General features: G+C 37.8%; 7 protein-coding genes across 17 annotated transcripts; 4 read left to right on the forward strand and 3 right to left on the reverse strand.

Annotated features, from left to right (window-relative positions):
• The first annotated feature begins 4,595 nt into the window (after positions 1-4,595).
• Positions 4,596-6,334, forward strand: LOC104716848 (uncharacterized). Its single transcript, XM_087468456.1, has 5 exons — positions 4,596-4,719; positions 4,858-5,073; positions 5,161-5,532; positions 5,645-5,875; positions 5,975-6,334. The coding sequence occupies exons 1-5, from the start codon at positions 4,692-4,694 to the stop codon at positions 6,187-6,189; spliced, it is 1,062 nt and encodes a 353-aa protein (XP_087324582.1). The 5' UTR covers positions 4,596-4,691; the 3' UTR covers positions 6,190-6,334.
• An 840-nt stretch (positions 6,335-7,174) lies between these two features.
• LOC104716851 (uncharacterized) lies at positions 7,175-9,253 on the forward strand. Of its 6 annotated transcripts, none has more exons than XM_010434308.3 (6): positions 7,175-7,671; positions 7,778-7,874; positions 8,017-8,100; positions 8,301-8,417; positions 8,489-8,680; positions 8,757-9,253. In XM_010434308.3, exons 1-6 carry the CDS (start codon positions 7,544-7,546, stop codon positions 8,823-8,825), a joined length of 687 nt encoding a protein of 228 aa, XP_010432610.1. In that variant the 5' UTR covers positions 7,175-7,543; the 3' UTR covers positions 8,826-9,253. The 6 variants fall into 6 exon arrangements, 4 of the variants coding, with proteins under 4 accessions (XP_010432610.1, XP_010432611.1, XP_010432612.1 ...); XM_010434309.3 differs by having other exon boundaries at positions 7,380-7,671; positions 8,020-8,100; XR_015568198.1 differs by having other exon boundaries at positions 7,386-7,671; positions 8,020-8,104.
• A 271-nt stretch (positions 9,254-9,524) lies between these two features.
• On the forward strand, positions 9,525-12,068 carry LOC104716853 ((S)-coclaurine N-methyltransferase-like). Its single transcript, XM_087468455.1, has 8 exons — positions 9,525-9,619; positions 9,728-9,981; positions 10,635-10,968; positions 11,059-11,158; positions 11,261-11,371; positions 11,482-11,565; positions 11,638-11,696; positions 11,763-12,068. Exons 2-8 carry the CDS (start codon positions 9,795-9,797, stop codon positions 11,953-11,955), a joined length of 1,068 nt encoding a protein of 355 aa, XP_087324581.1. The 5' UTR covers positions 9,525-9,619; positions 9,728-9,794; the 3' UTR covers positions 11,956-12,068.
• Positions 11,941-13,583, reverse strand: LOC104716852 (uncharacterized protein At4g33100). 3 transcript variants are annotated; one of them, XM_010434311.3, is made up of 4 exons: positions 13,278-13,583; positions 12,584-12,738; positions 12,345-12,429; positions 11,941-12,206 (listed from the first exon to the last, which is right to left on the reverse strand). In XM_010434311.3, the coding sequence occupies exons 2-4, from the start codon at positions 12,676-12,678 to the stop codon at positions 12,114-12,116; spliced, it is 273 nt and encodes a 90-aa protein (XP_010432613.1). In that variant the 5' UTR covers positions 12,679-12,738; positions 13,278-13,583; the 3' UTR covers positions 11,941-12,113. The 3 variants fall into 3 exon arrangements, with proteins under 3 accessions (XP_010432613.1, XP_010432615.1, XP_087324585.1); XM_010434313.3 differs by having other exon boundaries at positions 12,584-12,726; positions 13,278-13,565; XM_087468459.1 differs by having other exon boundaries at positions 13,341-13,515.
• Positions 13,584-13,717: 134 nt separating this feature from the next.
• On the forward strand, positions 13,718-18,657 carry LOC104716854 (aminopeptidase M1). 2 transcript variants are annotated; one of them, XM_010434315.2, is made up of 18 exons: positions 13,718-14,128; positions 14,429-14,574; positions 14,682-14,784; positions 14,877-15,063; positions 15,144-15,237; positions 15,344-15,497; positions 15,588-15,692; positions 15,775-15,891; positions 16,054-16,167; positions 16,297-16,479; positions 16,606-16,909; positions 16,997-17,118; positions 17,204-17,301; positions 17,411-17,588; positions 17,671-17,785; positions 17,878-17,945; positions 18,044-18,199; positions 18,297-18,657. In XM_010434315.2, exons 1-18 carry the CDS (start codon positions 13,913-13,915, stop codon positions 18,474-18,476), a joined length of 2,640 nt encoding a protein of 879 aa, XP_010432617.1. In that variant the 5' UTR covers positions 13,718-13,912; the 3' UTR covers positions 18,477-18,657. The 2 variants fall into 2 exon arrangements, with proteins under 2 accessions (XP_010432617.1, XP_087324587.1); XM_087468461.1 differs by having other exon boundaries at positions 13,801-14,128; positions 15,397-15,497.
• A 336-nt stretch (positions 18,658-18,993) lies between these two features.
• On the reverse strand, positions 18,994-19,551 carry LOC147935763 (uncharacterized). Its single transcript, XM_087470271.1, has one exon. The coding sequence runs from the start codon at positions 19,549-19,551 to the stop codon at positions 18,994-18,996; it is 558 nt and encodes a 185-aa protein (XP_087326397.1).
• A 495-nt stretch (positions 19,552-20,046) lies between these two features.
• LOC104716855 (uncharacterized) lies at positions 20,047-25,525 on the reverse strand. 3 transcript variants are annotated; one of them, XR_015568199.1, is made up of 13 exons: positions 24,982-25,525; positions 24,202-24,376; positions 23,981-24,064; positions 23,621-23,862; positions 23,281-23,524; positions 22,935-23,014; positions 22,658-22,742; positions 21,947-22,115; positions 21,745-21,858; positions 21,294-21,341; positions 20,974-21,058; positions 20,762-20,797; positions 20,047-20,589 (listed from the first exon to the last, which is right to left on the reverse strand). XR_015568199.1 is itself a non-coding variant. In XM_010434316.3 (13 exons), the coding sequence occupies exons 1-13, from the start codon at positions 25,125-25,127 to the stop codon at positions 20,504-20,506; spliced, it is 1,560 nt and encodes a 519-aa protein (XP_010432618.2). In that variant the 5' UTR covers positions 25,128-25,525; the 3' UTR covers positions 20,047-20,503. The 3 variants fall into 3 exon arrangements, 2 of the variants coding, with proteins under 2 accessions (XP_010432618.2, XP_087324588.1); XM_010434316.3 differs by having other exon boundaries at positions 21,947-22,081; XM_087468462.1 differs by lacking the exon at positions 20,762-20,797 and having other exon boundaries at positions 20,047-20,707; positions 21,947-22,081.
• Between the last annotated feature and the right edge of the window lie 791 nt (positions 25,526-26,316).

The raw sequence follows: 26,316 nt of genomic DNA on the forward strand, positions 1-26,316 counted from the left end.
GCTCTGTGTCCAGAGAGTGTGAGTTGCTTCGTCGTCTTAATCTTTTGAACATGAAAGATAAGACTTTTTCTGTGTACTGTCGAGAGTTTCGCGCTGTCTGTGATAATCTGAGTGCGATAGGCAAGCACGTTAATGAGTCTATGAAGGTTGTTCTGTTTCTGAATGGACTAGCTAGGGAATATGACCCTATTGCTACTGTTATCCAGAGTTCTCTGTCTCGTTTACCGGCCCCTACATTTAACGATGTGGTTCTTGAGGTCTCTGGTTTCGACTCGAAGTTGCAGTCGTATGAATCTGCTTCAGATGTCTCGCCAAATCTAGCTTTTCAAGCTCAAAGGGGTGGTTTCTCTGGCTATCGTGGTCGAGGATCGAACTCTCGTGGTCGAGGAGGTCGCAACTTCTCTACTCGTAGTCGTGGTTTCTCTCAACAGGTCAACAACTCTGGTTGGAATCAGTCTCAGTCTGGAGGTTCTAACAACATTCGTCCTGTGTGTCAAATTTGTGGAAGAGTTGGTCATGTTGCTCTTAAGTGCTGGAACAGGTTTGATAACACTTATCAGAGTGATGACGTACCACAGGCTCTTGCTGCTCTTCAGGTCTCAGATAGTTGTGGTCGAGAGTGGGTTACAGATTCCGGTTCCTCTGCACATGTTACGTCTACACCAAATCAGTTGTCTGCAGTTACACCCTACAATGGCCCAGAGACTGTAATGGTTGGTGATGGGGCTCATCTTCCCATTACTCATGTTGGTTCCACGACACTCACCACGAATGCAGGTAGTTTACCACTCTTAGATGTACTTGTTTGTCCGTCTATGAAACAATCTTTACTGTCGGTTTCTAAACTTTGTGATGACTATCCCTGCGGTGTGTTTTTTGATGCTAATGTTGTGTATGTGATTGATCTGAGAACTCAGAAAGTGGTGACCAAAGGACCTCGTCGTAAGACTTTGTATATGTTGGAGAACAAGGAGTTTGTGGCCCTCTTCTCAAATAGACAGTGTGCGGCAAGCGACATGGTGTGGCACCAACGTTTAGGACATGCAAACTTTCAAGTTCTTCAGCATTTAAGGAACAGCAAGGCGATAACAATTAATAAGAGCAGCACTTCTCCTGTTTGTGGACCTTGCCAAATGGGAAAGAGTAGTCAATTACCGTTTTTTAATTCTGAGTCTCATTCAAAAGAACCCATTGATCGAATTCATTGTGATCTTTTGGGACCCTCTCCAGTTGTATCAGTTCAAGGCTTCAAATATTATGCAGTTTTTGTTGACAATTTCTCTCGTTACTCTTGGCTAATTCCATTAAAGAGGAAGTCTGATTTCTATGATGTGTTTCTGGTCTTTCAAAAACAAGTTGAAACTCAGTTTGCCAAGAAAATAAAGGTTTTTCAGAGTGATGGAGGAGGAGAGTTCATGAGTACACGGTTCAGGAAGCATTTACAAGATCATGGTATTAAGCACCTACTGTCTTGTCCGTCTACTCCGCAACAAAACGGTATTGCAGAGCGGAAACACAGACATCTCACTGAATTGGGGCTATCAATGTTGTTTCAAAGTAAGACTCCACTTCGCTACTGGGTTGAGGCCTTTTATTCTGCAAATTTTATCAGTAATATGATTCCCTCCTCCACTTTAGCTCAGAAAAGTCCAGCAGAGGTGTTGTATAACGGGTCACAAGACTATTCTTTTCTCAGGATATTTGGTTCTGCCTGTTATCCTTGCTTAACACCTTACACACAACACAAATTTGAGCCACGGTCCCTGCAATGTGTCTTTCTTGGATATCATCCGCAGTATAAAGGTTATCGATGTCTTTATCCTCCGACCGGTCGAGTTTATATCTCTCGCCATGTGATATTTGATGAGCAATGTTTTCCCTTTGAGCATCAATACAAGCATTTAGCTACACAACACAAAAGTGGTTTGCTTCAAGCGTGGCAACAGGGTGAGGTTTCCTCTGCAATTCCTCATTTGCTTCCATCCATTCCTTCTGAGGTGGTTGAATATCCTGACACAACTCAGATGTAGTCCGGAGTAGGGTCTGCTGTGTCACAACAACAAGAGACTGCAGAAGTAGAGTTCGTTGTGTCACAACAACTCTGTCCTATAATTCACTCTGCTCCAAATACACCAGAAATTGAAGATGTTGGTGCCTCCGAGATTCCTGTTGTTGAGTCAGGAGGTCATTTGATGACTACTCGGTCTCAACATGGGATTCGAAAACCTAATCCTTGATATGCTTTGGTTGCAAGCAAGACCATACCGTCGTTACCAACAACAATAACTGAGGCCTTGGCTCATCCGGGTTGGCGACAAGCTATGCTTGAGGAGCTCGATTCTATTTACAAGAATAACACTTGGATCTTGACTCCTGCGACTGCTGAGATGAATATCCTTGGATGCAGATGGGTGTTCACTGTCAAGTTAAACGCTGATGGTTCTCTAACCAAACTTAAAGCGAGGCTGGTGGCCAAGGGATACGATCAAGAAGCGGGTGTGGACTTTACAGAGACATATAGTCCCGTGGTTCGAACATCTACCATTCGTATCGTTCTAGCAGTTGCTACTTCCAAGAACTGGAGCATTACTCAGTTAGATGTAAAAAATGCTTTTTTGCATGGTGATTTACAGGAGGAAGTCTTCATGATTCAACCTCCAGGATTTGAGGATGTTGCAAAGCCAAATCATGTGTGTTCTTTGAAGAAAGCCCTCTATGGACTGAAACAAGCTCCTAGGGCTTGGTTTGATAAGTTCAGTAACTTTCTCATTGAATATGGCTTTGTGTGCAGCAAAGCAGACCCCTCTCTCTTTGTTTATCATCATCATGGTGATACTATGGTCATCTTGCTGTATGTGGATGATATCTTGCTAACCGGTTCCAACTCTGCTCTTTTCAAGTCTCTAATTGCAGAGCTGAATACAAAATTCACCATGAAGGACCTTGGAGATATTCATTATTTCTTAGGCATTCAAGCTCAGTCGTTCTCCAACGGCTTGTTTCTTAGTCAATCCAAGTATGCAGAGGAGATTCTGCATCATGCTAGTATGTCCAAATGCAATCCTGTCCATACACCGCTGCCTCAACGACTGGATCAAGTGTTTAAGGATACGCGTCTCTTCTCTGAGCCAAGCTACTTTCGCAGTCTTGCAGGTAAGCTTCAATATCTGACAATCACGAGACCGGATATACAGTTTGCAGTCAATTTTATCTACCAGCGGATGCATGCTCCAACCGAATCAGATTTTCATCTCTTAAAGCGCATCTTGCGATATATAAGAGGGACTACAAAGATGGGCTTACATATGCATCGGAACAGTGACTTGTCGTTGGTATCTTACAGTGATGACTTACCATTGGTTTCATACAGCGACAGTGACTATGCCGGGTGTCAAGACACACGATGGTCTACGACAGGTTTTTGCTCATTGCTTGGTTCAACTCTGATTTCCTGGTCTGCAAAACGCCAACCTACAGTTTCGAGATCATCAACCGAGGCTGAATACAGAGCCCTTGCAGCAGCTGCATCAGAGTTAACTTGGATATCTTTTGTGCTTCGTGACTTGGGCATTGTTCAAACTAGGCCGGCAATTCTCCGTTGTGATAATCTCTCGGCTGTTTATCTCTCTGCTAATCCAGTTTTCCACAATCGCTCCAAGCATATCGAAGTTGACTATCATTATGTTCGTGAGAGAGTTGCTCTTGGTCTTCTTGAGGTCCAACATGTTTCGGCTGTGTTACAACTTGCGGACATCTTTACGAAGTCTCTTCCCCGACAAGCTTTCCAACGTCTTCGTTACAAACTGAATGTTGCGATGCCTCCCACCATCAGTTTGCGGGGGGATGAGAGTCTACAACATCAAGTCCAAGACAAAAGTGTTTTGGGCTCCGGCCTACACATGAGAAGCCCACTACCAAAACAGAGTCCGACAGTTCAACAACTCTGTCCTTCTCTGCAACAAGGCGACAAAGGGAAAAAGCAGAGGCAGGTGACAAAGACATTACCTGAACAAGATGGTGACATTGTACTATCGAGCTGTTATGATTCTCTTCGGTCATTAGAGGAGGTGTAGATGTTCACCACTTGTCATGAGATTAGGTGTGTGGTCAAAGAACCTAGAATGTTCCTCAAAGTTGTATAAATAAGAACTCACTCTGTAATTGTAAGTTAAGGAGAATAATACAGTAAAGTTCAGTTTTTTAAAACCAGTTCTTGTTTATTCTCAGTTAGTTTGGTTTGGTGTGTGTTGGAGTCAGTTTTTGTTTGGTTTGATTCAGTTTGGTTTGGTTTCAGTTTGGTTCAGTTTTAATTTAGTTTAAAAATCAAATAATGTAACAAAATAAAATTGGTTATGGTTTTATAATAGTTAATTAATCAAATCAATTAGAAAAGCTAGAACAAATCAAAATTGATACCTACGATTAAATATAACTAGATCTATATTTATGGTTAGTTAGTTTTATTAGAAAAATTATTGGTTCTGTTTGGTTTAAAACCTCTTGATTCATCTTGATAATTATACTAGAGATAAAAAAAAATTGGCGGCCAATATACGCACCAGATTCAGCAGGCCCATCAAGCCCAATAAGTATATATATGAAACGCTAATTTATAAAGGTTGCCTATGATCGGGCGTCGTCTCTAATATTCAGAAAGCTCTCGGCATCTCTAATTTTTCAGAAACTTTTCAATGGATAGCAGCACCAGTGAATTCCAATGTAAGATTGAAGTTGTTCGTTTATATTGTCTCTATTCATTCAACATATATGTATATGTATATAGTCAGTGATAGATCTGATTTTTTGGTTTTCAAAAAAAAATTTGATAATAATTTATTTCGTGATCCGTTTTGGCAGGGGGACAGAAGATGGTGTTCTGGGACGTTGAGGATTGGTCAATCCTTGAGAAACTAAATCCTGGATTGGTTAAAGAGAATATCAAATCCGATCTATATGAAAACGGATATCTAGGTCCTGAGATGTTAATCACCTGCTTCGTTGATGATGATGCCCCGGATAAGTTGACATATGTCTTTGGGCATGCGCGAATGCTTTTTGTTCGCGTACCCAAAGGTACGTAGCTTTCTTTAATATCACTCTTTCTTTTCTTTTCTTTTTTACTTAACATTTCATGTGATGATGAGATGTCCCTCCGTCCAGGAAACAAACATGCGAGAGTTCACTTTATTACAAAGAAACTCCTTCTCTGGGCACTGTACGGTCCTAGTCGGCCAGCGAGTTTGTTTATAATCTCAGAAAGCATCAAAGAAGAGCAGCAGGTCGTCCCAACTCCTATGGATAGGAACCGTTTCAATCTTGTCTTTTTAGAGCCTGGGAGCGTACTAGTTAATTGTCAGGGTTCTCCTTTAGAATGTCTGCAATGCGGAGTCCCCATAGAGGGGCTGAATGAGAATAATGTTTTTGAGCGAGGCCGCCGTTTATATGGTGAAGCTGTCCTTGAAATTGATTCACTACCTATACCATACGAAGTGAAACCAGTTGTGTCCGATGCTTGGGCTGATTTAAACTGTGGTAAGATCTCGCTAGCTATACCTCTCGAAGAGTCTATATATATATATATATATATTTGATTAGATTTCATCTGATTTCAAACTATGCATTGATATTTCTTTCGTTGTGGCAGAGGGTAACACAGGCGTGTTCTGGGACTTGGTTGATTTCCCAATCCACGTTCTACATTCTCCTGCTTTGACTTCTGACCTGATCAAATCAGGTCTTCGTCGACAGGGTTGCTGTAATGGTTCTGTGTCAATCCGGTTGTACGACGTCGAAGATGAGAAAACCAAAACCACGAAACAAGATCTGATAGATGAATATGAGGCTACCGGAGTCAGTTTCAATCTCGTACCCGAAGGTAGTGTGAAATAATTCCTCCTTTACCTAATTATCCCTCGTCCTCCTCTTACTATGTAAATCTAAAATCTAGATACCTGTTGATGATATATGTGTATAGTTGCTGAGGCGCATGGATATGCTAGAGATCATAAGATGTTAGTGGACATTCTTCGGTGGGCAGTGGACAATCCTCCAAACTCCAAGTTGATCGTGCTCTCTAAACACTTGGATGAAAGTTCTCTCTCTTGTATTCAAGGTTTGCAGGATACAGGTTACAGCTATGTTGTCTTAGTAGACACACCTGCGCGCTCAGCATGGCTTTCGTGCGGCTAATGTATTGCTGATGTTTTATGTTAATAGTGGGTGTACTTTGTTTCTGACCAGATTTTCTTTCTCACTCTTGCTAGAATAGTGAAGTTAAACATCGTCGATTTGATTGGCGCAAGTCTCTCCATTTTCCAGCAAATATTTTCATCTCGTAAATTCTCTAATAAGTAGAAGGATATTATAGTATATATCCAACTACACGAGTTAACTCATTATAAAATACAAGGTTGTCACTCTTCACAAATCTAGAGATACAAAGTTGTCTCTCTGATTTTCTCTAGCTGCTCACTAGCTCACCGCTAGAAATATATATATAGCTCTATCTGCTCCTCTCACCAAACTATCGGATCTCGATTGACAAATTAGTTGTGTGAGACGAAGCGAAGAAGAAACTTATCTATCGATTTCATTTCAGTTGCTTGACCAAACTGTCTCATAGCTCTATCTATCTTTAATTGTCTTGGTTTGGTCTTCTTTGTCCGACAGCGAAGAAAACAGCTTTCTCTCCGTTGACTTTAAACCAGCCGGTTAGCTTTCTTTTAACGCTATATTTATTGAATATCTAAGATAAAATTTTGGTTTAGTATGCGATTATTACTAATCATCGAAAATATCCATAGCCAAAATTTGGGACGTATATATGGTTCACTCGTTTGATAATGTTGTACTGTTTGGAATCTTTCATATGTTGTTATCAGGTCTTTTTTTGGAATCCGATTCATAAAAAAAAAAAAAAAAAAGTAAATCCAGTCCACACTGAGTGTATGTGTGTGTATGTATATCTCTGCGTCATCACTTTTATAGATGTGTACCGTACACATCAAACACTAAAATACAGGAAGCATCTCAGTATTTTTACATGGATCTGCTTAAAACTAAGTTTTATTAATTTACCTAAATTAATTTATTATTATCAAAATAAAACTGCAAAACAGAAAATAATAAAATGAAAACCAATAATTTGAAACCGAAATTTCCACTCTTTTTTTTTGTTAAATAAAATAAAGATACCGTGTAAATGTTTGACTAGCCCAAAAAGAGAGAGAGAGAGAGAGAGAGAGGGATGAATGAGTAGCAACGAGTCAAATTGTCTGAGACAAGAATAAATTCTCTTGTTTTCCCTTTTTCAGCTTTTTTCTAATTATAGTTTTCATTTTTTTTGTAATGAATATTCAATCTTTTGGTCACAAAATAATAAAAGCGACAGACCAAAAAAAAAGGGAAAGAGAGTGAAGTAGTGTGAGCAGGTGAGAACCCAACCAAACTCCTCTGTCAATCAATAAAACCTCTCAAAGTTGGAACCTTTCAAAGCTTTTGTCTTCTCCTTCACAGTCACCGCTCCTTGACTTGACCAACAACGATGCTCTGTATCAAAGCCGAAGCTCTTCATGAAGAAGATCATCACACCCCTGCTGCTTCCTCTTCTTCTTCTTCTCCTACCACCGATCGTAGCACCGCCAATGCCACTTTTCGTCTTCCTATCAATTGGTTTCTCTCTCTCTCTCTCCTCTCTCTATTCTAAATCTACTTCTGCTTCTTCTTCAACAATGCTCGCGATTTGTTTTTTTTGGTTTGCTGATGTGTTCCGTTACAGGGGAAGCTCGATCCGGAGGTATTTGAAGAAGTCTGGTACATTTTCAAGAAGATCTTACTCCTCTGGAGATGGCTCTTTGTATTTTCCTGATCTCGATGTAATGTTGCCTCTTTCTCTCTTTATATACACCTTTCACTTTTATCTTTTTTTCTTGGTTAGTATGCTCTAAATCTAGGGTTTCAAGGGGTTTAAGGTCACACCAAATGTTTGAATTTGCTTTCTTTCATGTTTTTTGGCAGCAGGAAAGCAAGATGCTTGATCAAACTAGTAGTAGATTTGAAGGAAAGAGCAAGTTATGGTACAAATGTGAGCTTGAACAAGATGTAAGTGAGTCAGATCCCACACCACACACTATCTTGTGAAGTCATCTGCTAGCTTTTTGTTTGTCACTTCTTAGAAGTTTTCTCATCTATACAGCTACGATTACATTTAAAGAAACCATAGGAAAAGATTGATATTCTTATGTTTCATCCTTGATGTACTACTGGTACTAGATTGTTAATGATATTTGGGATTGGTACAGGTCAAGAGACTGCAGCAGCAGTTACAAGAGGAGATCAACTTACGGTTAGCTCTAACAAGCGCAGTTGAGCATTCTAGTTCTCCGTTCATGGATTCGCCTTGTGAACTTCCAGATAAGGTCAATCCTTTCTCCATTCTATGTTGTTTTCCCTATTGAATTTCTTACATAACATTATAAGAAATTTACAGGCACAAGAGCTTTTGGACAGCTTAGCAATACTGGAAATCACGGTGTCGAAGCTTGAGCAAGAATCGGTTTCCTTGAGATATCTACTTAGGCAAGAGAAAAACGAGCGGCGTCTCACTGAGATTCTACAAAAGAAGTCTCATTATTCTGCACCCTCAAAGTTCACTGGTGCCCAAAGTTTCCCTAACAAGTTGGTATGACTCTGTTTTAAGTTTTGACCATTTGTTTTGGTTATAGTGTCTAAACAGACTATTCCTTCTGATACCACAGGTGACAAGGAAAAAAGAGTATAAACAAGTGGTTTCTGTGGATAGTACTGAAGCTTTACAAGTAGAATGAAGAAGGAAAGAGTGATTAATTTGATCTTAGGCATAGCCATATTGGCTGATCAACTCCATGAGCTAAAAATCTTTCTTCTCTGAGTCAAAGAGATTTGTAAGTGTCTTCTGGCTTCTGGTGCTAGAATCGCCTTTCAGACTCACCCGAGCTGGTCCTTGAACATCTCTCCATCAAGAACTCTTAAATCTAAGGAAGGATTCACAGATCTTTTTACTCGGTGCTTAGCAAATGTGGCAAAATTAGATAAGGTAATGTGGGGTAAGGTTGATAGGACAGTTTATGCCCCTGCAGGAGCAGCAATTAGGAGCTTGTATTCTGTTTTTAAACATAATGCATTGTGTGGTAGGGTTTATAACCACTAAGGGGATTATTGGTTGTATAAGTCGTCCCCCTTTGATTTATAGTAGAGTAGATAAGTCTTCACCCCTCTGGCCTCTGGTGCAAGAATCGCCTTTCAGACTCACCGAGCTGGTCCCTGATCCAGTGTAATCATATGAGTTTATCATAGTTGATTAGTTGTAACAAAACAACCATATTAATATCAAAACCAAAGAGCATACACATAAAAAAGGCCACAAAAACATAACACAAAACAAATCTTGAAGGCCCATCAAAATCGTAAACCGGCCCTGCTCTGTTTTTTCGACTTAGCAAAAAAATGGTGGTGAGTGATATCCGATTTTAAGCACGGACTACTGCAAAACGATAAGATAAGAAGAAGATAAGGTTTTGACGTTTTGTTATTAAAAATGTTAAAGAAATCTTAAAGATTTGTTCCCATCGTTATATAAGGGGTAGTAATAATTATACACGTAATTAACAGTGCTTAGTAGTAAGTTGATACGCCATGCCTACTTTTTCAGGTTATTTTTACATCCTTGTCTCTATTTATATGTTTGAAGGTTACACTTGGGAAAAAAAAAAAAAAAAAAAACTCAAGAGACAGATAAAGGAGGCGAGAGAAAAGAGATGGAGAAGATTATGGACGTAGCGTATGGCGCATCAGTGAAGGCGGCTTTGACGTTGTTGGAGATGAATCTGTTGCCTGATCTTGTCATTAGGCGGCTGACGCGGCTACTTCTGGCCGGTCGACTCCGTTCCGGTTACAAACCCACGGCTGAGTTGCAACTCTCCGATCTCCTCCGTTTTATTGACTGTAAGTGAAACTATATAATCGCTCACTCTTTTTTTTTTTTTTTTTTTTGGCATTTAACATCTAGATTTTAGTTATTATTAGACTAGAGTCTACAAAACTATTTCGCATTGTGTTTATTTGAGTGATTATGGCGATTTTTTTAAACAACATAGTGTCGGTGGTGTGTTGCAAGTTGTTTGTTCCACCGTACTTTGGTTGTGGGGTTTTAGACCCTTCATCATATGTGCTTTGAACTTTTTGAGTCAAAGATAAAATATTGTTTTAGTTTAGATATTGTTGTTGAGAGATCCGCGAACACTATTTTTATATTAGCTTAGTTCTATTTAGTAGTTTAGATATTAAAGTTTTATTTTGTTAATTGGATCTCCGTGCTCTAAGCATGTAAGACTAATTCATGGTCTTCATCATTAGATTTGTTCGTGATAGATTTTTGCTTCTTATCTTATAAAATGAAACCATCCATACATTGTTCCAGACTCTCAAGTTTTTTGTGTTTGCGTTTACATGTATTTTAATAAATAAATATAACATGTTTCATTTGGCAAAATCAGAACACATTTCATTTGTTTAATCTCATAATATATAATTGTAAATTGTGAAAGAAAAGTTTAAAAATCTGTTGTGAATGATGCATGTATGTATGTATACCTCAGCTATAAAGAAGATGCCTATAGCGATCAATACCGAGAAGCCAAAGACTCAACACTATGAATTACCAACTGCTTTCTTCCAACTTGTTCTTGGAAGAAACATGAAGTACAGCTCTTGTTACTTCCCAAAAGATGCAAGTAGCTTAGAAGATGCAGAGGAAGCAATATTGGCTCTATACTGTGAAAGAGCTAAAGTGGAGGATGGACACAGTGTTCTTGATGTCGGATGTGGCTGGGGTTCTTTGTCTTTGTACATTGCCCGCAAGTTTAGCAAATGCAAGTTAACTGGTATCTGCAACTCAACAACACAGAAAGCTTTTATCGATGACCAATGCCGGTAATTATGTTTTCTCATTATTACATATATCTTATGCTTCAAGTTCTAGCTGCTAGCTAAAATGGTTTCTTTTACATGTCATGTTTGAAGGAAACTCGGACTTCAGAACATTGAAATAATTGTTGCGGATATTAGCACTTTTGAGCATGATGGGACATACGATCGAGTATTCTCCATCGAAATGTTTGAGGTTTGGATTGTTTTCTAAAGTAGTTCATTATATGTTATGATTTTCAAACATCAGAGGTTTTCCTTAATTAGCTTTGGTTTTTCTATTTGGGATTGTGATCAGCATATGAAAAATTATGGAGAGCTTCTGAAGAAAATAGGAAAATGGATGAAGGAGGATAGTCTTCTGTTTGTTCACTATTTCTGCCATAAGACCTTTGCTTACCACTTTGAGGTATGGATCAATATTCTCTAATGTGATAGCTTCTTGTTTAATCAGTTTATTTCAACAACATATTATCATGGCAAAAACGCAATTCTTGAGATTGTGCTGATTCTTTATAGGATGTGAATGACGATGACTGGATCACAAGACACTTCTTCAGCGGAGGAACAATGCCATCGGCGAATCTTCTCCTCTATTTCCAAGTAATTTACATTAGTAACTTGCCATGTATGTTTCAGTTGAATTATATCAATTTGATGTGTTGATTTGTTTAGGAAGATGTTTCGATTGTGGATCATTGGCTCGTAAACGGGAAGCATTATTCAAAAACAAGGTAAGACTCCAAAAATTGTTGTTACAAGAACGAAGAAGATAATAATTAGCTTCTGATGTTTTGCAGTGAAGAGTGGCTCAAAAGAATGGATAAAGAGATAGTTGCAATTAAAGAGATAATGGAAATGACTTATGGGAAAGAAAATGCAGTGAAGTGGATGGTTTATTGGAGAACCTTCTTCATAGCGGTTGCTGAGCTGTTCGGATACAACAATGGAGAAGAGTGGATGGTTGCACACTTCCTCTTCAAGAAGAAATGATTGATTTCTTTATTTTCTTCCATTTTTTTTTTGAATAAAGAATACAACAATCTCATTCTACTTTGATTACCCCTCTCCTACTACTTAAATAATATGAATTTTATGGTTTGAAAGTGACAATGTTATTTGAGAAACATATGAGGATCAAGTATCATCCATCAATTGGATTCTTTAGAATCAGCTTGCTTTGTTGGATTCAGCTCACCATCTACCTCCAAAATGCGAGTGAGAAGCTTACCATCCAAATTCTCCTGTTTGAATACATGAAAACCGAAAACAAAAGCCAGAAAGAGAAGCTTATTATTTTGATTTAAGATCACAGAGGAAGCACGAATAGAGAGAGAGAGAGAGAGAGCTGAAGAAGTGAAGCAGAGTGAATGGATAATTACCGAGAGACAGTCTCTGTACTTTTTCCACTCGGCAACACACTCTTCTTTATCCCATTGCCCTTTAACAAACTTGTCCGAGTACCATCTGCAGAAACCAAGAAAAAGAAATACAACAATGCCATCATATTATATAAGTGGGAATACCGAATGGTCCAAAACCTTAAAAAGATGAAAAGACCAGAAATCCCACCAAAGCTAAACCTTTAAACACAGCAAACTGAAGGAGAAAAGAAACTCACTTGTTGAAGCAATTGTGGTAAGCGTTTCGCAAATCAGCGCAGGGAGAAGTAGAGGAGCGAGCTGAAGTTGAATCTTTTTTCTTCAATAATCCCATCTTCCCCAATCACACTAATTAGTCACTCAGTCTGTCAGCTTAGCAACTCTGAAAACCCATCTATAATAATTCAGAAACCAAAAAAAGAAAGAAAGAAATAGTATCACTCTTAAGAAAAGGATAAAAAGACAATAATACGAATCCTAACACAAGCTTTACTACAACTCATCACAAACAAACATAGAAATATATAGAATCGAACATAATTACTCATCAAAGTAGTTGACCACAAAAACAAAAAAAAAAAAAGCATGGTCCTTTCACATTTGACTCGAGAGTCTTTGTCAAATATTATGTACAGCAGATACCTTGTTGAATTGCCTCATTTTAGACAATGATTTGTTGTCTCTCTACAAACAATGGTGTTTATTCATTCAAACCAAAATCAAAACATAAAAACAGAGGATGGAGGGACAAATTCAAGATTTGCCTAAAAGAGAAACATGGATCAAACGAATTGACGAAAATAAGAAAACGAAGAGAGGATCAAATATAAATAAATCAAAAAAAATGAAACTCAAAACGATATATAAAAAAAAAAAAAAAAAAAAAAAGATTCAAAGTAGGAAGCTTGAAGGATAAAAGAAACGACATTTTACCCTGATTTGATCCAAACCAAAGCCCGGACGGTAATCAAAAGAAATAAGATCTTCAAGTTTCACCTTTCGTTAAACCCGTAAAACCTCAGATCACTCGGTCGGTCTCTCGTTCAACTCTTAACTCTCTCAGACTCAGAAAGAACACAAACCTAGTCGACGACGACGACGAAGCTTTCGGAAGAAACTCGTCGAGTAAACCAACCAACCAAACAGAGGAGAGAGTGGGAAATTGAAAAACGACGTCGTCTAACCAGACGAAAGCCCTAGGCCAAAAGTCAAACATATCCCAAGAAAACGAAATTTAATAATTCTTTTTAAAGGTAAGTTAACAAAAATAACAAAAAAAAAAAAAAAAAAGATATATTATTTGAGATGGTACAGTAATCAAAAATAAAATTAGGTTTACAGTAATCACTAATCCAATCTCATAAAATTTGATAGTGATATTATTTATTTTATAATTATAAACTATCACATCAAAAACTAGAAATTCCAATGTTTCGTAAATGTTGTTAAGTCACTTGCGTGCCGTAGTAACATAAAAAACACTTATATATTACTTCCTTCCTTTCCTATATAAAGAGAGATCCAAAGAGGAAGAAAATATAAAAAAACAATCAAAGAGGGTTTAGAAAATGGATCAGTTCAAAGGTCAGCCTCGTCTACCAAAGTTCGCCGTCCCCAAGCGCTACGATCTCCGCCTCAATCCCGATCCCATCGCCTGCACCTTCGCCGGAACTGTAGCCATCGACCTTGACATAGTTGCCGATACTCGTTTCATCGTTCTCAACGCAGCTGATCTCTCCGTCAACGATGCCTCCGTTTCCTTCACTCCTCCTACCTCCTCTAAGGTATATATTTTTTTTTACCTATTCTCTCTATCGCGTTTCTTTGTGTTGATATGAAATTAGGGTTTCAGTAGTAATGCGATTGGAGTTATGGTTTTTTTTTTTTTATATGCTATTGGTCGTTGAGCAATTAGCGCCACCATAGAGATGGTTTATATTTTCATGATTTTGAGTATTGTTTGGGTATGATTTTTGATTTTGATTCCAATAGGTAAAATTAACTTCAGATACAATCAAGTAGGAATCAGCAACCAATTTAGCTTGTTGCTTTTATGCTTCTTATGTTTTGTAATTGTTAAGCAGGCGCTTGCAGCTCCAAAAGTTGTCCTGTTTGAGGAGGATGAGATTCTAGTGCTTGAGTTTACTGATATTCTTCCCCATGGAGTCGGAGTACTGGAGCTGGGCTTCAATGGAGTACTTAATGACAAAATGAAGGGATTCTACAGAAGGTCAAAACCATAGCTGTTTCCTTTTTTTTTATTCTTTTTTCTTACAAGTATAAATGTACATTGCTTGAGATTAGTTGTAGACCAATCTTGTATCTTCTTGCTGGCAGTACCTATGAACATAACGGTGAGAAGAAGAATATGGCAGTTACCCAGTTTGAACCAGCTGATGCTAGGAGATGTTTTCCATGCTGGGATGAACCTGCTTGCAAGGTTTCCACTTGTTCCCTCCTCTTTTTTATCAGCATGAGTTTTTTTTTTCTTCGTCTATATCTCTATCCATATTGACACATTTTGTGAAACAGGCTACCTTCAAGATTACATTAGAGGTACCAGCTGATTTGGTGGCTCTCTCCAATATGCCCGTCATGGAGGAGAAACTTAATGGCATTGTGAAGATTGTCTCCTATCAAGAGTCACCTATTATGTCTACATATTTGGTAGCAATTGTTGTTGGTTTGTTTGACTACGTTGAAGATCATACATCCGATGGTAAATTCATTTTTATCCATCATTATCTTGCGTCTAGTCATTTCTAGAAGCTCTAAATCAAGTGTCTTCTTTTTGCTCAGGGGTTAAAGTCAGAGTGTACTGTCAAGTGGGCAAAGCCGACCAAGGGAGATTTGCACTGCATGTTGGTGCCAAGACATTAGATCTGTTCAAAGAGTATGTCCTCGTCGACATTTGAAACATTCTGTGCATGCATTATTCTGGACTTCTCTTGCTGCTTGTATGTATCATACTCGTTGCATAATTCCAATGATTCATGTAGATACTTTGCTGTGCCATATCCCCTTCCCAAAATGGATATGATTGCAATACCAGATTTTGCTGCTGGAGCTATGGAGAATTATGGTTTAGTTACTTACCGTGAAACAGCTCTTCTCTATGATGAGCAACATTCAGCAGCTTCTAACAAACAGAGGGTACTGCAAACTTTTTCTTTTTTTTTTAAGAGCAAATTGTTTTGTGTGCTTTTGTGCAATCATCTAAAGCTGTTAAGTTTCTGCTGCTAGGTTGCCACTGTAGTTGCTCATGAACTGGCTCACCAGTGGTTTGGCAATCTTGTCACTATGGAGTGGTGGACTCATCTATGGCTGAATGAGGGTTTTGCTACTTGGGTAAATTGCAAACTTAGATCTTTGTATCAACAATGATTTTGAGTTCTGTTGTGAATGTGTTGTTACTTGTTATCTGTTTCAGGTCAGCTACTTGGCTACTGATAGTTTGTTCCCTGAATGGAAAATCTGGACCCAGTTTCTAGATGAATCTACTGAGGGTCTAAGGCTTGATGGACTTGAGGAGTCTCACCCGATAGAGGTAACCCAAATAAGTATCTATGTTATTAAGTGGGCACAATTCTGAAAAATGCTGTCAATATATCATCTGTCATGAAAGCTTAGTGTCTTCTTTCCTTATATTCACTGTCAATCCCTGAGATACCATATTACCTATTTATCTTAAGTCCCAAAAATTTCTCAGGTGGAAGTTAATCATGCTGCTGAAATTGACGAAATATTTGATGCAATAAGCTACAGAAAGGGTGCATCTGTCATCCGCATGCTACAAAGCTATCTTGGTGCTGAAGTTTTTCAGGTTCTGCTCATACTCATTTCCTTCTGTTACAAAATAATTGCAGCTTTTATCTTCTTATCTGGCTTCTATTTTCAATTTCCCTAATGTCTCCAAAACTTCTTACCCTACTTGTATCGCTTTGTTGAGCAGAAGTCGCTTGCTGCATACATTAAAAATCATGCTTACTCAAACGCGAAGACAGAAGACTTATGGTCTGCTTTGGAAGCGGGATCAGGAGAACCTGTGAACAAGCTTATGCATTCTTGGACAAAGCAAATGGGATATCCTGTTGTCTCAGCCAAAATTAAAGATGGAAAATTGGAACTTGAGCAGGTTCTTAGACTTATTTCCCTTGCTGGATATCCTACTTATATCCCCTTTTAGATGCCACTAAGGTTGAACCTTCATTATGATATCTTATGCATGATCCACTAACTAAATTCATTTTTAATATTACAGTCGCGTTTCTTGTCAAGCGGTTCTCCTGGCGAAGGACAATGGATTGTGCCAGTAACCTTGTGTTGTGGTTCATATGACGTGCGCAAAAACTTCTTATTAGAATCCAAATCTGAAGCGTATGATCTAAAGGAATTATTGGGCTGTTCCATTGCCGATGGTAGCGGCAAAAACAATGGGGCATGCTCTTGGATAAAAATTAATGTCGATCAGGCTGGATTCTATAAGGTGAAATATGATGACAGCCTTGCGGCTGGACTCAGAAATGCAACAGAGAGCAAAAGCTTGACTTCAATTGATAGATATGGTAATTTAACCTTGCAGAATTTTTGTTTTTTCTGGTTGACGTAATGAAATTTCTTTGGAGATGAATATCCTACTTTCTCTTTTACAGGTATTTTGGATGATTCTTTTGCACTTTCAATGGCTCGTCAGCAATCTCTAGCCTCTTTACTTACTTTGATCAGTGCTTACAAGGAGGAACTTGAGTATACCGTGCTGTCAAACCTTATTGCTGTAAGGATCTGCATTTTTTGTCTATTAATTTCCCTCGGTCGATAATTATGCGTTCGCTTCTGGTTCTTACTCTTCATCCGTACAGATAAGCTACAAAGTTGTGAAGATTGGAGCAGATGCAAATCAGGAACTGATGTCTGGGATCAAACATTTCTTCATCGGCGTTTTCCAGTTTGCTGCTGGGTAAGCTGTTTTACCCATCTACGGAAATTACACTTATCATTATGTTCTCTGTACCAAACGGTAGGTAAAAAAAGAGTCAATGTCTTTACAATATTCATTGTTCGTACAGGAAACTTGGTTGGGACCCTAAACAAGGCGAGAGCCATCTAGATGCTATGCTGAGAGGGGAAGTCTTAACTGCACTTGCTGCGTTTGGGCATGATGAGACACTAAAGGAAGCAGTTCGGAGATTTGATGCATATTTGGCTGATAGGAACACTTCGCTTCTGCCTCCTGACATTAGAAGGGTTTGTTTCGTATTATAGAAACCAATGATGGTTTGAAATCAGAACATTTTAATTAAATTCTGTATGGGCTTTCCACTTGCAGGCTGCTTATGTTGCTGTAATGCAGAGAGCCAATAAGTCAGACAAATCTGGTTATGAGTCTCTTCTGAGAGTTTATAGGGAAACAGACCTTAGCCAAGAGAAAACGCGAATCTTAGGTAACTTGACTGTAAACTTTCGTCTGATACATTAGATTAAATAAATAGAAATTTGAGTTTCAACTACTAATGTTTACTTTATGGGTTTGCAGGTTCTTTAGCATCTTGTCCAGACCCCGTTATAGTTCAAGATGTTCTTAACTTCGTATTGTCTGATGAGGTATATATGGATTTCTTGCAACTTTATAAAGTAGTGAATAATCATATCGTTAGGCTTGACATAGTTGATGTGATATATTGGGGTTCTTATTCATCCAGGTCCGTAATCAAGATGCAGTTTATGGACTTTCCGGTGTAAGTTGGGAAGGACGTGAAGTAGCTTGGAAATGGCTACGGGAGAAGTGGGAGTATATAGAAAACACATGGGGATCCGGATTTCTCTTAACACGTTTCATAAGTGCAGTTGTATCGCCGGTTTGTTCCTCCTCCCCTTTATGCATATCCATAAAAAAAAAACTATTAATCATCTTTGCTAGCCTTAATTCATTTCTGTTTATGTTGATTGTCTCAGTTTGCGTCGTTTGAGAAAGCCAAAGAAGTGGAAGAGTTTTTTGCAACAAGAACAAAGCCGTCGATGGCAAGAACCTTGAAGCAGAGTATGGAAAGGGTACATATTAACACCAATTGGGTGGAGAGTATCAAGAAGGAAGATAATCTCACACAGCTCGTTGCTCAGCTCTCTTCAAACTAAAAGTTTTAACTCACCTATCTCAAGAATTAGCTAAACTAAACCATCTGTGACTACGATGCTCATGTTTATTTCTATATGCGACCCTTTTGTTTTTTTCTTCTTCTCAGCAACGAATCTGAAAAGCACTTTTTAAACTTTTGATTTGCCATCAATAAAGTTTGCCTTTCAAGGTTCGTTCCGACTCGAGGACTACCGTGGGATTTTTTCACTCTGTATCAATAAAGGTATAAAACATAACTGTAGTTAGTTAAAAAGCTATCCGTGGTAAACGTAAATTGCAAACGTTATGTAACATTAATTTACTTTGTAAATACAATTTGGTGAACAAACACGTAATTTATTTAGGAAAAAGTTATTTTTTTTTAACGACCTTAAACCATATCAACCAAGAGACGAGAATAGAAGGAAATGAGGATACATTGGATGTCTTGATGAAAGAAGATAAAATTGAAGAAAGAAATATCAAGAATATAGGGCAAAACCTAAACCACAAACAAAGGTTTTGCTTCTTAGCTTCTCAAAACAGAATACCGCCGGGATAAAGAAGTTTGTCTTCAATACGTATAGCAGCTCGGGCATTTGATACTCCAAGGTAAATTAAATCCTTGGTGGGATTATTACTGCAATCCCAAAGATCTGAGATACACTGAGTTGGTGGCACATGCATACTCCTAACCACATAATTCACAGTATTACTCGTTGCACTGTCCCACACGGAGGACGGGCTAGCCTCCAGGGTGTTCTTGCACACAAATCCGTACTCCTTCCAAAGCCTAGCCATTGCATCTTTTATTCCAAAACCCACAAAGGTAAAACCTGGTAAGCTGAGGAAGTTGTAGAGAGATTCTGGTATTGTATGGTAAGAAGTTAGCCTGACTACAAGGCACTGGCTTTCATCACAGAGGTGGAGGACTACGATTGATGATTTTCCTGATGCTTTTCGAATTGATATCGTCGTATCCAGGCCAATCAACCTTGTAATGTTCCTGGAGTTTGACATCAGGGCTTGTATGCCTTCATCAACCTGTGTTTGGTCTGTAGCTATTATTATACCTTTGCGCACATTGATTGACATTTCTGATTTAGTATATGAAAGGATTTGGTGAAGGTGAAAATGTGGCGTGAATATAGCTTAACGTGCACGTATATATGTATCAACAGAGGCTGAGCGTTCCGAAGTCCGTGGGAAGTGCAAAAGTCATATTTTGGAAAACGAGCAAACATTATTATCTAGGGAATGTACTATGAACTAAGTATCAGACCAATTCGAAACTGTAATCAGTGAACTTTTGAACGATGCAGTGTAGAATTTGATGAATTTTGTGCAGTCTATAAACGATGCATTAAATCTTATGAATAAAGGACTCCATTGTCAAAATTTGTTTTTACTCGTCGAAAGAGGTTTGTACTGTGTAGTATCAAAATTTTTACATAAATAGGTCTCTAATTTTCACTTTAACTCCCTTACCAATATAAAGTCTTAAAATCAACTAGCAAAATGGTCTTTTTAATTATTTTTTTTTCCTATTGTGTAGCCCAAAGTCTACCATTACTAACAAAGAAAAACTCATTTATCCAAGTTTGGTTATAAATTGACTCCCAACAAGACTCAAATAAATACATTCTAAGTCCTCACTCCTCGGTGGGTCTTCAAATTTAGAAATAAAAGTTGTTAATATGATACACACAGACACAAAGGTGAAAATGTTGCAATAAAACTGCCACTAGAGAAGGCAACATTACTACGGCCAACCTGGGCAGCTTTTATATAACACAAAGACTTACTCAATTCCCGCTAATCTCTTTCCCCCTTCTCTTTCTTCTTCTTCTAATACACAGAATAATCAGGAAAGGCTAACGTTGTTAATCTCCCACCCCACCTTCTCATTTTCACACTCTTTTCTACCCAAACCAAACCATTCTGATCTTCTTCTCTTTAACTTCTTGGCTTGCTGTACAGTTATTTTCTTATAGAAGGCTTAAGATCCCAAACTTGAGGAAGACTATCACTATCTTGTTTGGTTATTTCAAATTACCATCGGATCATCCATCGATGATACCATCTGTGCCTCTGCTGCTTCCCCGCTTATCCGCTCCACAGGCATCGCCTCAGCTACATACAGTTTTGATTATATCAAGAAGTGATATAAGGTCGTTTACATAGACTATACACCACATGAACTTAATTCAATGTCAGGGTGTATATATTTCTCTGAAAGAAGCTTATGGATCTGAACATGCAAGAAAGGCAACGAAACGAGTTACAATTATAAACACACAAATACCTGGTGATCGATCTAGAGACATTGTTCTTGCCATCTCTACAGAGTTGGAAAAGAAAGGGTCAGATTCTTCCTAATGTCTGATCAACAATGCATTCTTTGCATCTCGTTTACTTGAAACATATTACTAGGTACTTCTAATCGACTAGAATATGCAGGAGCCAAGGTCTGAGGTTGAAAATGATATAAATAATAGTAGGATCATGTGCATGTACCAAGTGAATGACGCAATCCTTTTACAGCGTCAAAGTTCTTGTAGGTGTAGCCAACAAAACTTAAATCCTTGGGAGCAAGAAGCATCTGCACAAAATGGAAACAAATGTGTCACTCAAAACCGAACTGTATAAAGAAAAATAGGTTTCATTTCAGATAATAATATTTATTGACCAACACCATTTGCACCATTTGCTGATGGTTTTTTAAATATATCACTTTGGAGCAACATAACTACAATTTGGAGTATCAACACTATTCACTTCTCCTTGCAAATAAACCCGCTGGATGATGTATATACCAACAAATAATAATCACAAACCTTCCTGGAGAGGCCCGATCTAGTTCTTTCAGGTGCAGGAGAATTCACCTGAGATGAAATCAAGACGTCAGTAAGCCTCCTATATAGTACACAAATTTGGATGAATGAGTGTGACCTTTATCAAAATGAATTTTCTGCAAAATATTGACAAACAAATTCCTAGGTAATAAATCAATTCAAAATTTAAAGGGAAATACTCCCTTAAACCAGAATATATCATTCCTTGATAAGGCAGTATCATGAAGGTATCTATCACCATCATCACAAATGGCACATTAGAAACTAAGGAATATTATCTGCGGGATAACTAGTAAAATTCACAGCAAGATATGAACGAGACACATTCAACTGAACTTAGGAAAATCTAATATCTGTCGAGCCTTTATACTGGTATATAAATCTTAAAATAATATAAGGGACATAATGCATAATAAATAAAAAGGAAGCATACTTCATCAAACTTCATAAAATTTTGGGTATCGAGCTCGTCGTTCACTTCTGGTTTGTACGCAGCCTCCATTTCATAGAGCTTTTCCCACAAAACCTCCTTGAACCAAGGATGATCCTGATGCAAAATTAAGGTACAAGTTAGCAAAGAAAAATGACAAAGCTTATCTTAAGTACTACTAAATCTTCTCACGCAACATCCTTACCTTGATTTGCTGGGCTCCTCCTCCAGTGCCAAGCCTATGGTCAACGTTACACAGCAACCTGCAGACAAGATCTTTTGCCTCCGATGACAACTTCACATCCTCGGGAAATTTCAAATGATTTCTCCAATGGACGATCTAGAAGAAGGAATTAAGACTTCATGAACATGATCTGTGAATCTTAAACAAAATCTTTAGTTTTCTTATATGTAGAGCACAAAAAACAAATAGAAATGGAATTGACGATGGGAATTTTACCCACAAATCAAAGCATAGTTGTCAAATATATATCTGAAAAGACTGAACACAATATTTTAACATTTTTGCTAACTCGGACGAACATAAACTGGCAAAATTGTGGCCTTTCATAAAACTTGACACCCTTATCATCCAAAATATGGTCACAGAATTGAACAATCTCCTGCTTGGGTTCATAGATAGAAGACTTCTCAGTCATTTGGTTTATAGATCAAATTGTTACAAACACAACACCTAAGCCATTCACCAAAAAAAAACAAAGATAATATATCCTGTTGGAGTATACCTAGTTCATGGAAATTGGCAAGAAAAGGAAGCTTTTGCACTAACACTTTGTAATCAAACAGCCTTATTCAGGGAAATAGGATGCCAATCAAATTCTTTATGCTCAACTGTTTGCTACTTTTACCCAGAGCAAACTCGCTGGGATAGTGAGATAACAGCAAGAGTTAATACCTTTCTGCAGGTTGATATAGGGTCATCAGCATAAAAAGGAGGATACCCAACAAGCATTTCGTACATAATTGCACCTAATGACCACCTGAGAGACAAAGAAAAAAAAGATTTCCAAGGCAAATAAACAGCAGCTCAGGAGGCTATGGAACAACTCTGAAATGATAAATGACTTTTTCAACCTGTATAAATGGTTGCTAGCACAGAGAAATTTAAACAGTACCATGCAACATAGTTATAGTTCATTCTGAAAATGATAACTATCAAGCAAAAGACTAACCAATCACATTCCATGCCATATCCTTTCTTCAGCAAAACTTCAGGAGCAATATAGTCGGGTGTTCCCACAGTTGAAAATGCCTTTCAAAAAGGGAGAAAACAATCAGAGAACACTATCATTAGTTGTTGCCAACTTGCCACACAAATTAATAAACAGAAAGTACAGGTAATGAAAGTTTGAAAAGTGTTCTCCTACAAATATAAACAGAATCATATTTGGTTATCATTATTCCCCATTTTGATTTGTGTATCTACATGCTGAGGTCACATTTAATATAAACAAGAATCAGAGAAATAGAGATAAAGCTACAAAAGAGGAGATGAGACTTTTGAAAAGATTAACATACTAGTTTTCTGCGATTCATCTGCCAATGCTGAAGTTGTTCCTGGGGACTACGCCAGCTTCTCTTGTTATCAGTGTCAGGAAAACATCTATCAACATCCATAGGTTCTGTCATAGTTTCATCGTCGGTGGCCCTATTCTCCTGAATTGAAGGTAAATTTCTACAATCAAGAGGTTTACAGAGTCCAAAATCCGAGAGTTTCATGTGGCCATCTTTATCCAGAAGAAGGTTGTCAGGTTTGATATCCCTGCAAAAAGTGAAAAGACAAAAGATCAATCAAAATGTATGTAAATATCACAGTTTAGAGCAGAAGCATGCAAGTTAGGTAACTTCCAAAAGCCACCTATGAATATAGTTGTATTTGTGTATGGATTCAATCGCCAGGACACTTTGAGCAATATAAAATTTGGCGACATCTTCCCGTAGTGTATCTTCTCTCATGAGCAAGGTCATCATATCACCACCGGGGAGATATTCCATAATCAGATATAGATACTCGGCATCCTGAAATGAATAGTAGAGCTTCACAATATAATGGCTTGCTACCTCAGCCAGCAGGTTTCTCTCTGCTCTAACATGCTCAACCTGCAAAATGCACATATTAATCTAGTCAGATACTAAAAAGACAGGTAGGTAAACTCAGAGACGAGATCATAAACATATCAAGTGTGGTATATTATGCCAATTGTTTACGAATTTGTACCTGTCCTCTCATGACCATTTCAGATTTCTTTAACTTCTTCATGGCATAAATATTTCCAGACTTTTTCTCCCGACATAAGCGAACCTGTAAGTTAGATTAAGTTATTATTTAAGATCAGAAAGGACCCAGAAAAAAACTATCTCGGTTTAAGTTGGTTACGCTCAAGCGGTAAGAAAAAAAAAAAAAAGAAAAAAGAAGAGGCAGTAATCTGTTGTACAAACCTCACCAAAAGCACCCCTTCCAATGATAGTCAAAAGCTCAAAATCATCAACACTTATCTTGTTCCTTTTAAGCCTCATAAACTCAGTCTCTTTCCTCTCAAGATCTTTAATCATGTTGATTTGCTCCTCTTTTGGCACTCCAGAAGAAGCTAACTTCCTTTCTAAGATCCATCGTCTATAAGAAATCAAACAATGTTGGTTACACAACACGCAGCTTTAATGGTGCTGAAAGTGTAATACAGATGAGACATGGATGTATTATTATTCTTAACAAATCAAAGCATTTTGGCAAAAAAAACGAATCCTCAGAAGAAAGAAGTCAGCAGCCACAAAAGTTAGAGTTGAGCACTAGTAAAAGAACGCAAATACTCAACAACAATGATAACGAGTGAGTATCATTACACAATGTATGAAGATGGTAAGATATCGGATCCCCAAAAGTTTCCTTTTGACTTGGGTATCAATCATGGTAGTGAATACAAACCACCTAACAATTCACGAACTACTACTAGTAGTAGATACAGATATTATTAGAGGTTGCTTCACACACCGCATAGAGGTAAAAACAGAAGTGAGCAGGAGTAGTTCTCTTCCACAGATGAATAAAACGTTAGTAGCACAACCCAGTACAAGGCAGCTCAAACAACTAATTTTTGCCCTAAAAGGAATGTCTCGAGAAATCAAAACAAATTTTCCAAATCTCAAAATCTCTCCTAGTGAAAAAGACACGAAGACGGAATTAGGGAGAGAGAGAGAGAGAGAGAGAGACGATTTTGGTACCTCTCCTTCCTCTCCTGAATGTTCTTGTTCTGAGCTCTGTAGTGATTCTCGATGTACTGCTTGGCTGCAGCCACTTTCTCCATGGTCAAGCTCGATCCCAGAACCTCCTCGTCCGTACCGCTCTCTTCCTCCTGTATATCCTCCATCCTCTTCTCTCTCCACAGTCCTCTTCTTCTACTTCTCTCTTCCTTTTTTTTTTGTGATATAAACAGGTCTCTCGACGAGAACGTCTATGGAAAAAAAGCACCCTCTCTCTCTCTCTCTCTCTCTCTCTCTCTCTTTCCCACTCTCTCTCTCTTTCTGGAATTTGCTTAAAGAGAGAGATGATGAAGGAGACTACGATTTTACTATTTTACCCTCTGACGACGAACCTCTAAAGGACACGTGTCGATTTCTCGTTGAAAATGGCACTCTGTATTCTGTGTAAATGTATAACTCTGGGGAAAAAATATTCAGAAAAATTGTTATCTAATAAAATAAAATCTAATAATAATGTTTTTTTTTATTTATTTTGCTTTTTATTTGATAAGTAGAAAAAAGTTGTAACGATTTATTGTCAGGGAGGGAGTGTGTGTAGCATGAGAAGAAAAAAGACACGCGCTTATGAATGCGCGTGGCTAAAATTTTCAGATACCTGAGAGTGTGTGTGAGCTGTCAAAGGGGTATAATTGGGAATATGAAGGCTTCGTGTTCATTAAATTATTTAATTATACAACGAAGCCTGAAGATTTTAGCTTCGTGATTGGATCGTGCTTTCACTCGCGCATAGGATTCGTTGGTTGTCGTTTTTAATTTTAATAATAAGTTTGTTTTTTTATTATTTTCCACCTTATTATACAATCAGTACGCCTTCTTCTGTTTTTGTAATTGGATATTATATTTAACAGAAAATTATCCTTTTTCAAATTTGATCTTAAATTCCTTAACTACAGTATCAAAGATTTTCTACTATTCCCACACTTTTATACGTATTGAAAGCTATCTCATACCAAAAAAAAAAAACCAAAAAATAGTGCACAAATTTGGTATAAATATAGGATCATTAGAGGAGTTTTAGTGTACCATTTAAAGTCTCAAAGTAACAAGATGGTGTGTATAATAAAGTTCAAAACTACATTGTTATGTTCATTTTCTTATATATATATATATATATGCATTCTCAACATTGATAAATTCATATGCATTGGTATATTTCAGTTTTCATATACCAACTCAATAAATCATATAATGTTAAAATTCAACAGTTAGTCGGTTTGACCAATCATAACTAGGCTAGACTTTTTAAAATCTAGTATATTGCATTTCAAGTCATTTATTAGGAATATAAATTAGGTA

The sequence above is a fragment of the Camelina sativa genome, chromosome 10, assembly GCF_030686135.1.
Source record: "Camelina sativa cultivar CO46 ecotype springtype chromosome 10, ASM3068613v1".
NCBI lineage: Eukaryota > Viridiplantae > Streptophyta > Magnoliopsida > Brassicales > Brassicaceae > Camelina > Camelina sativa.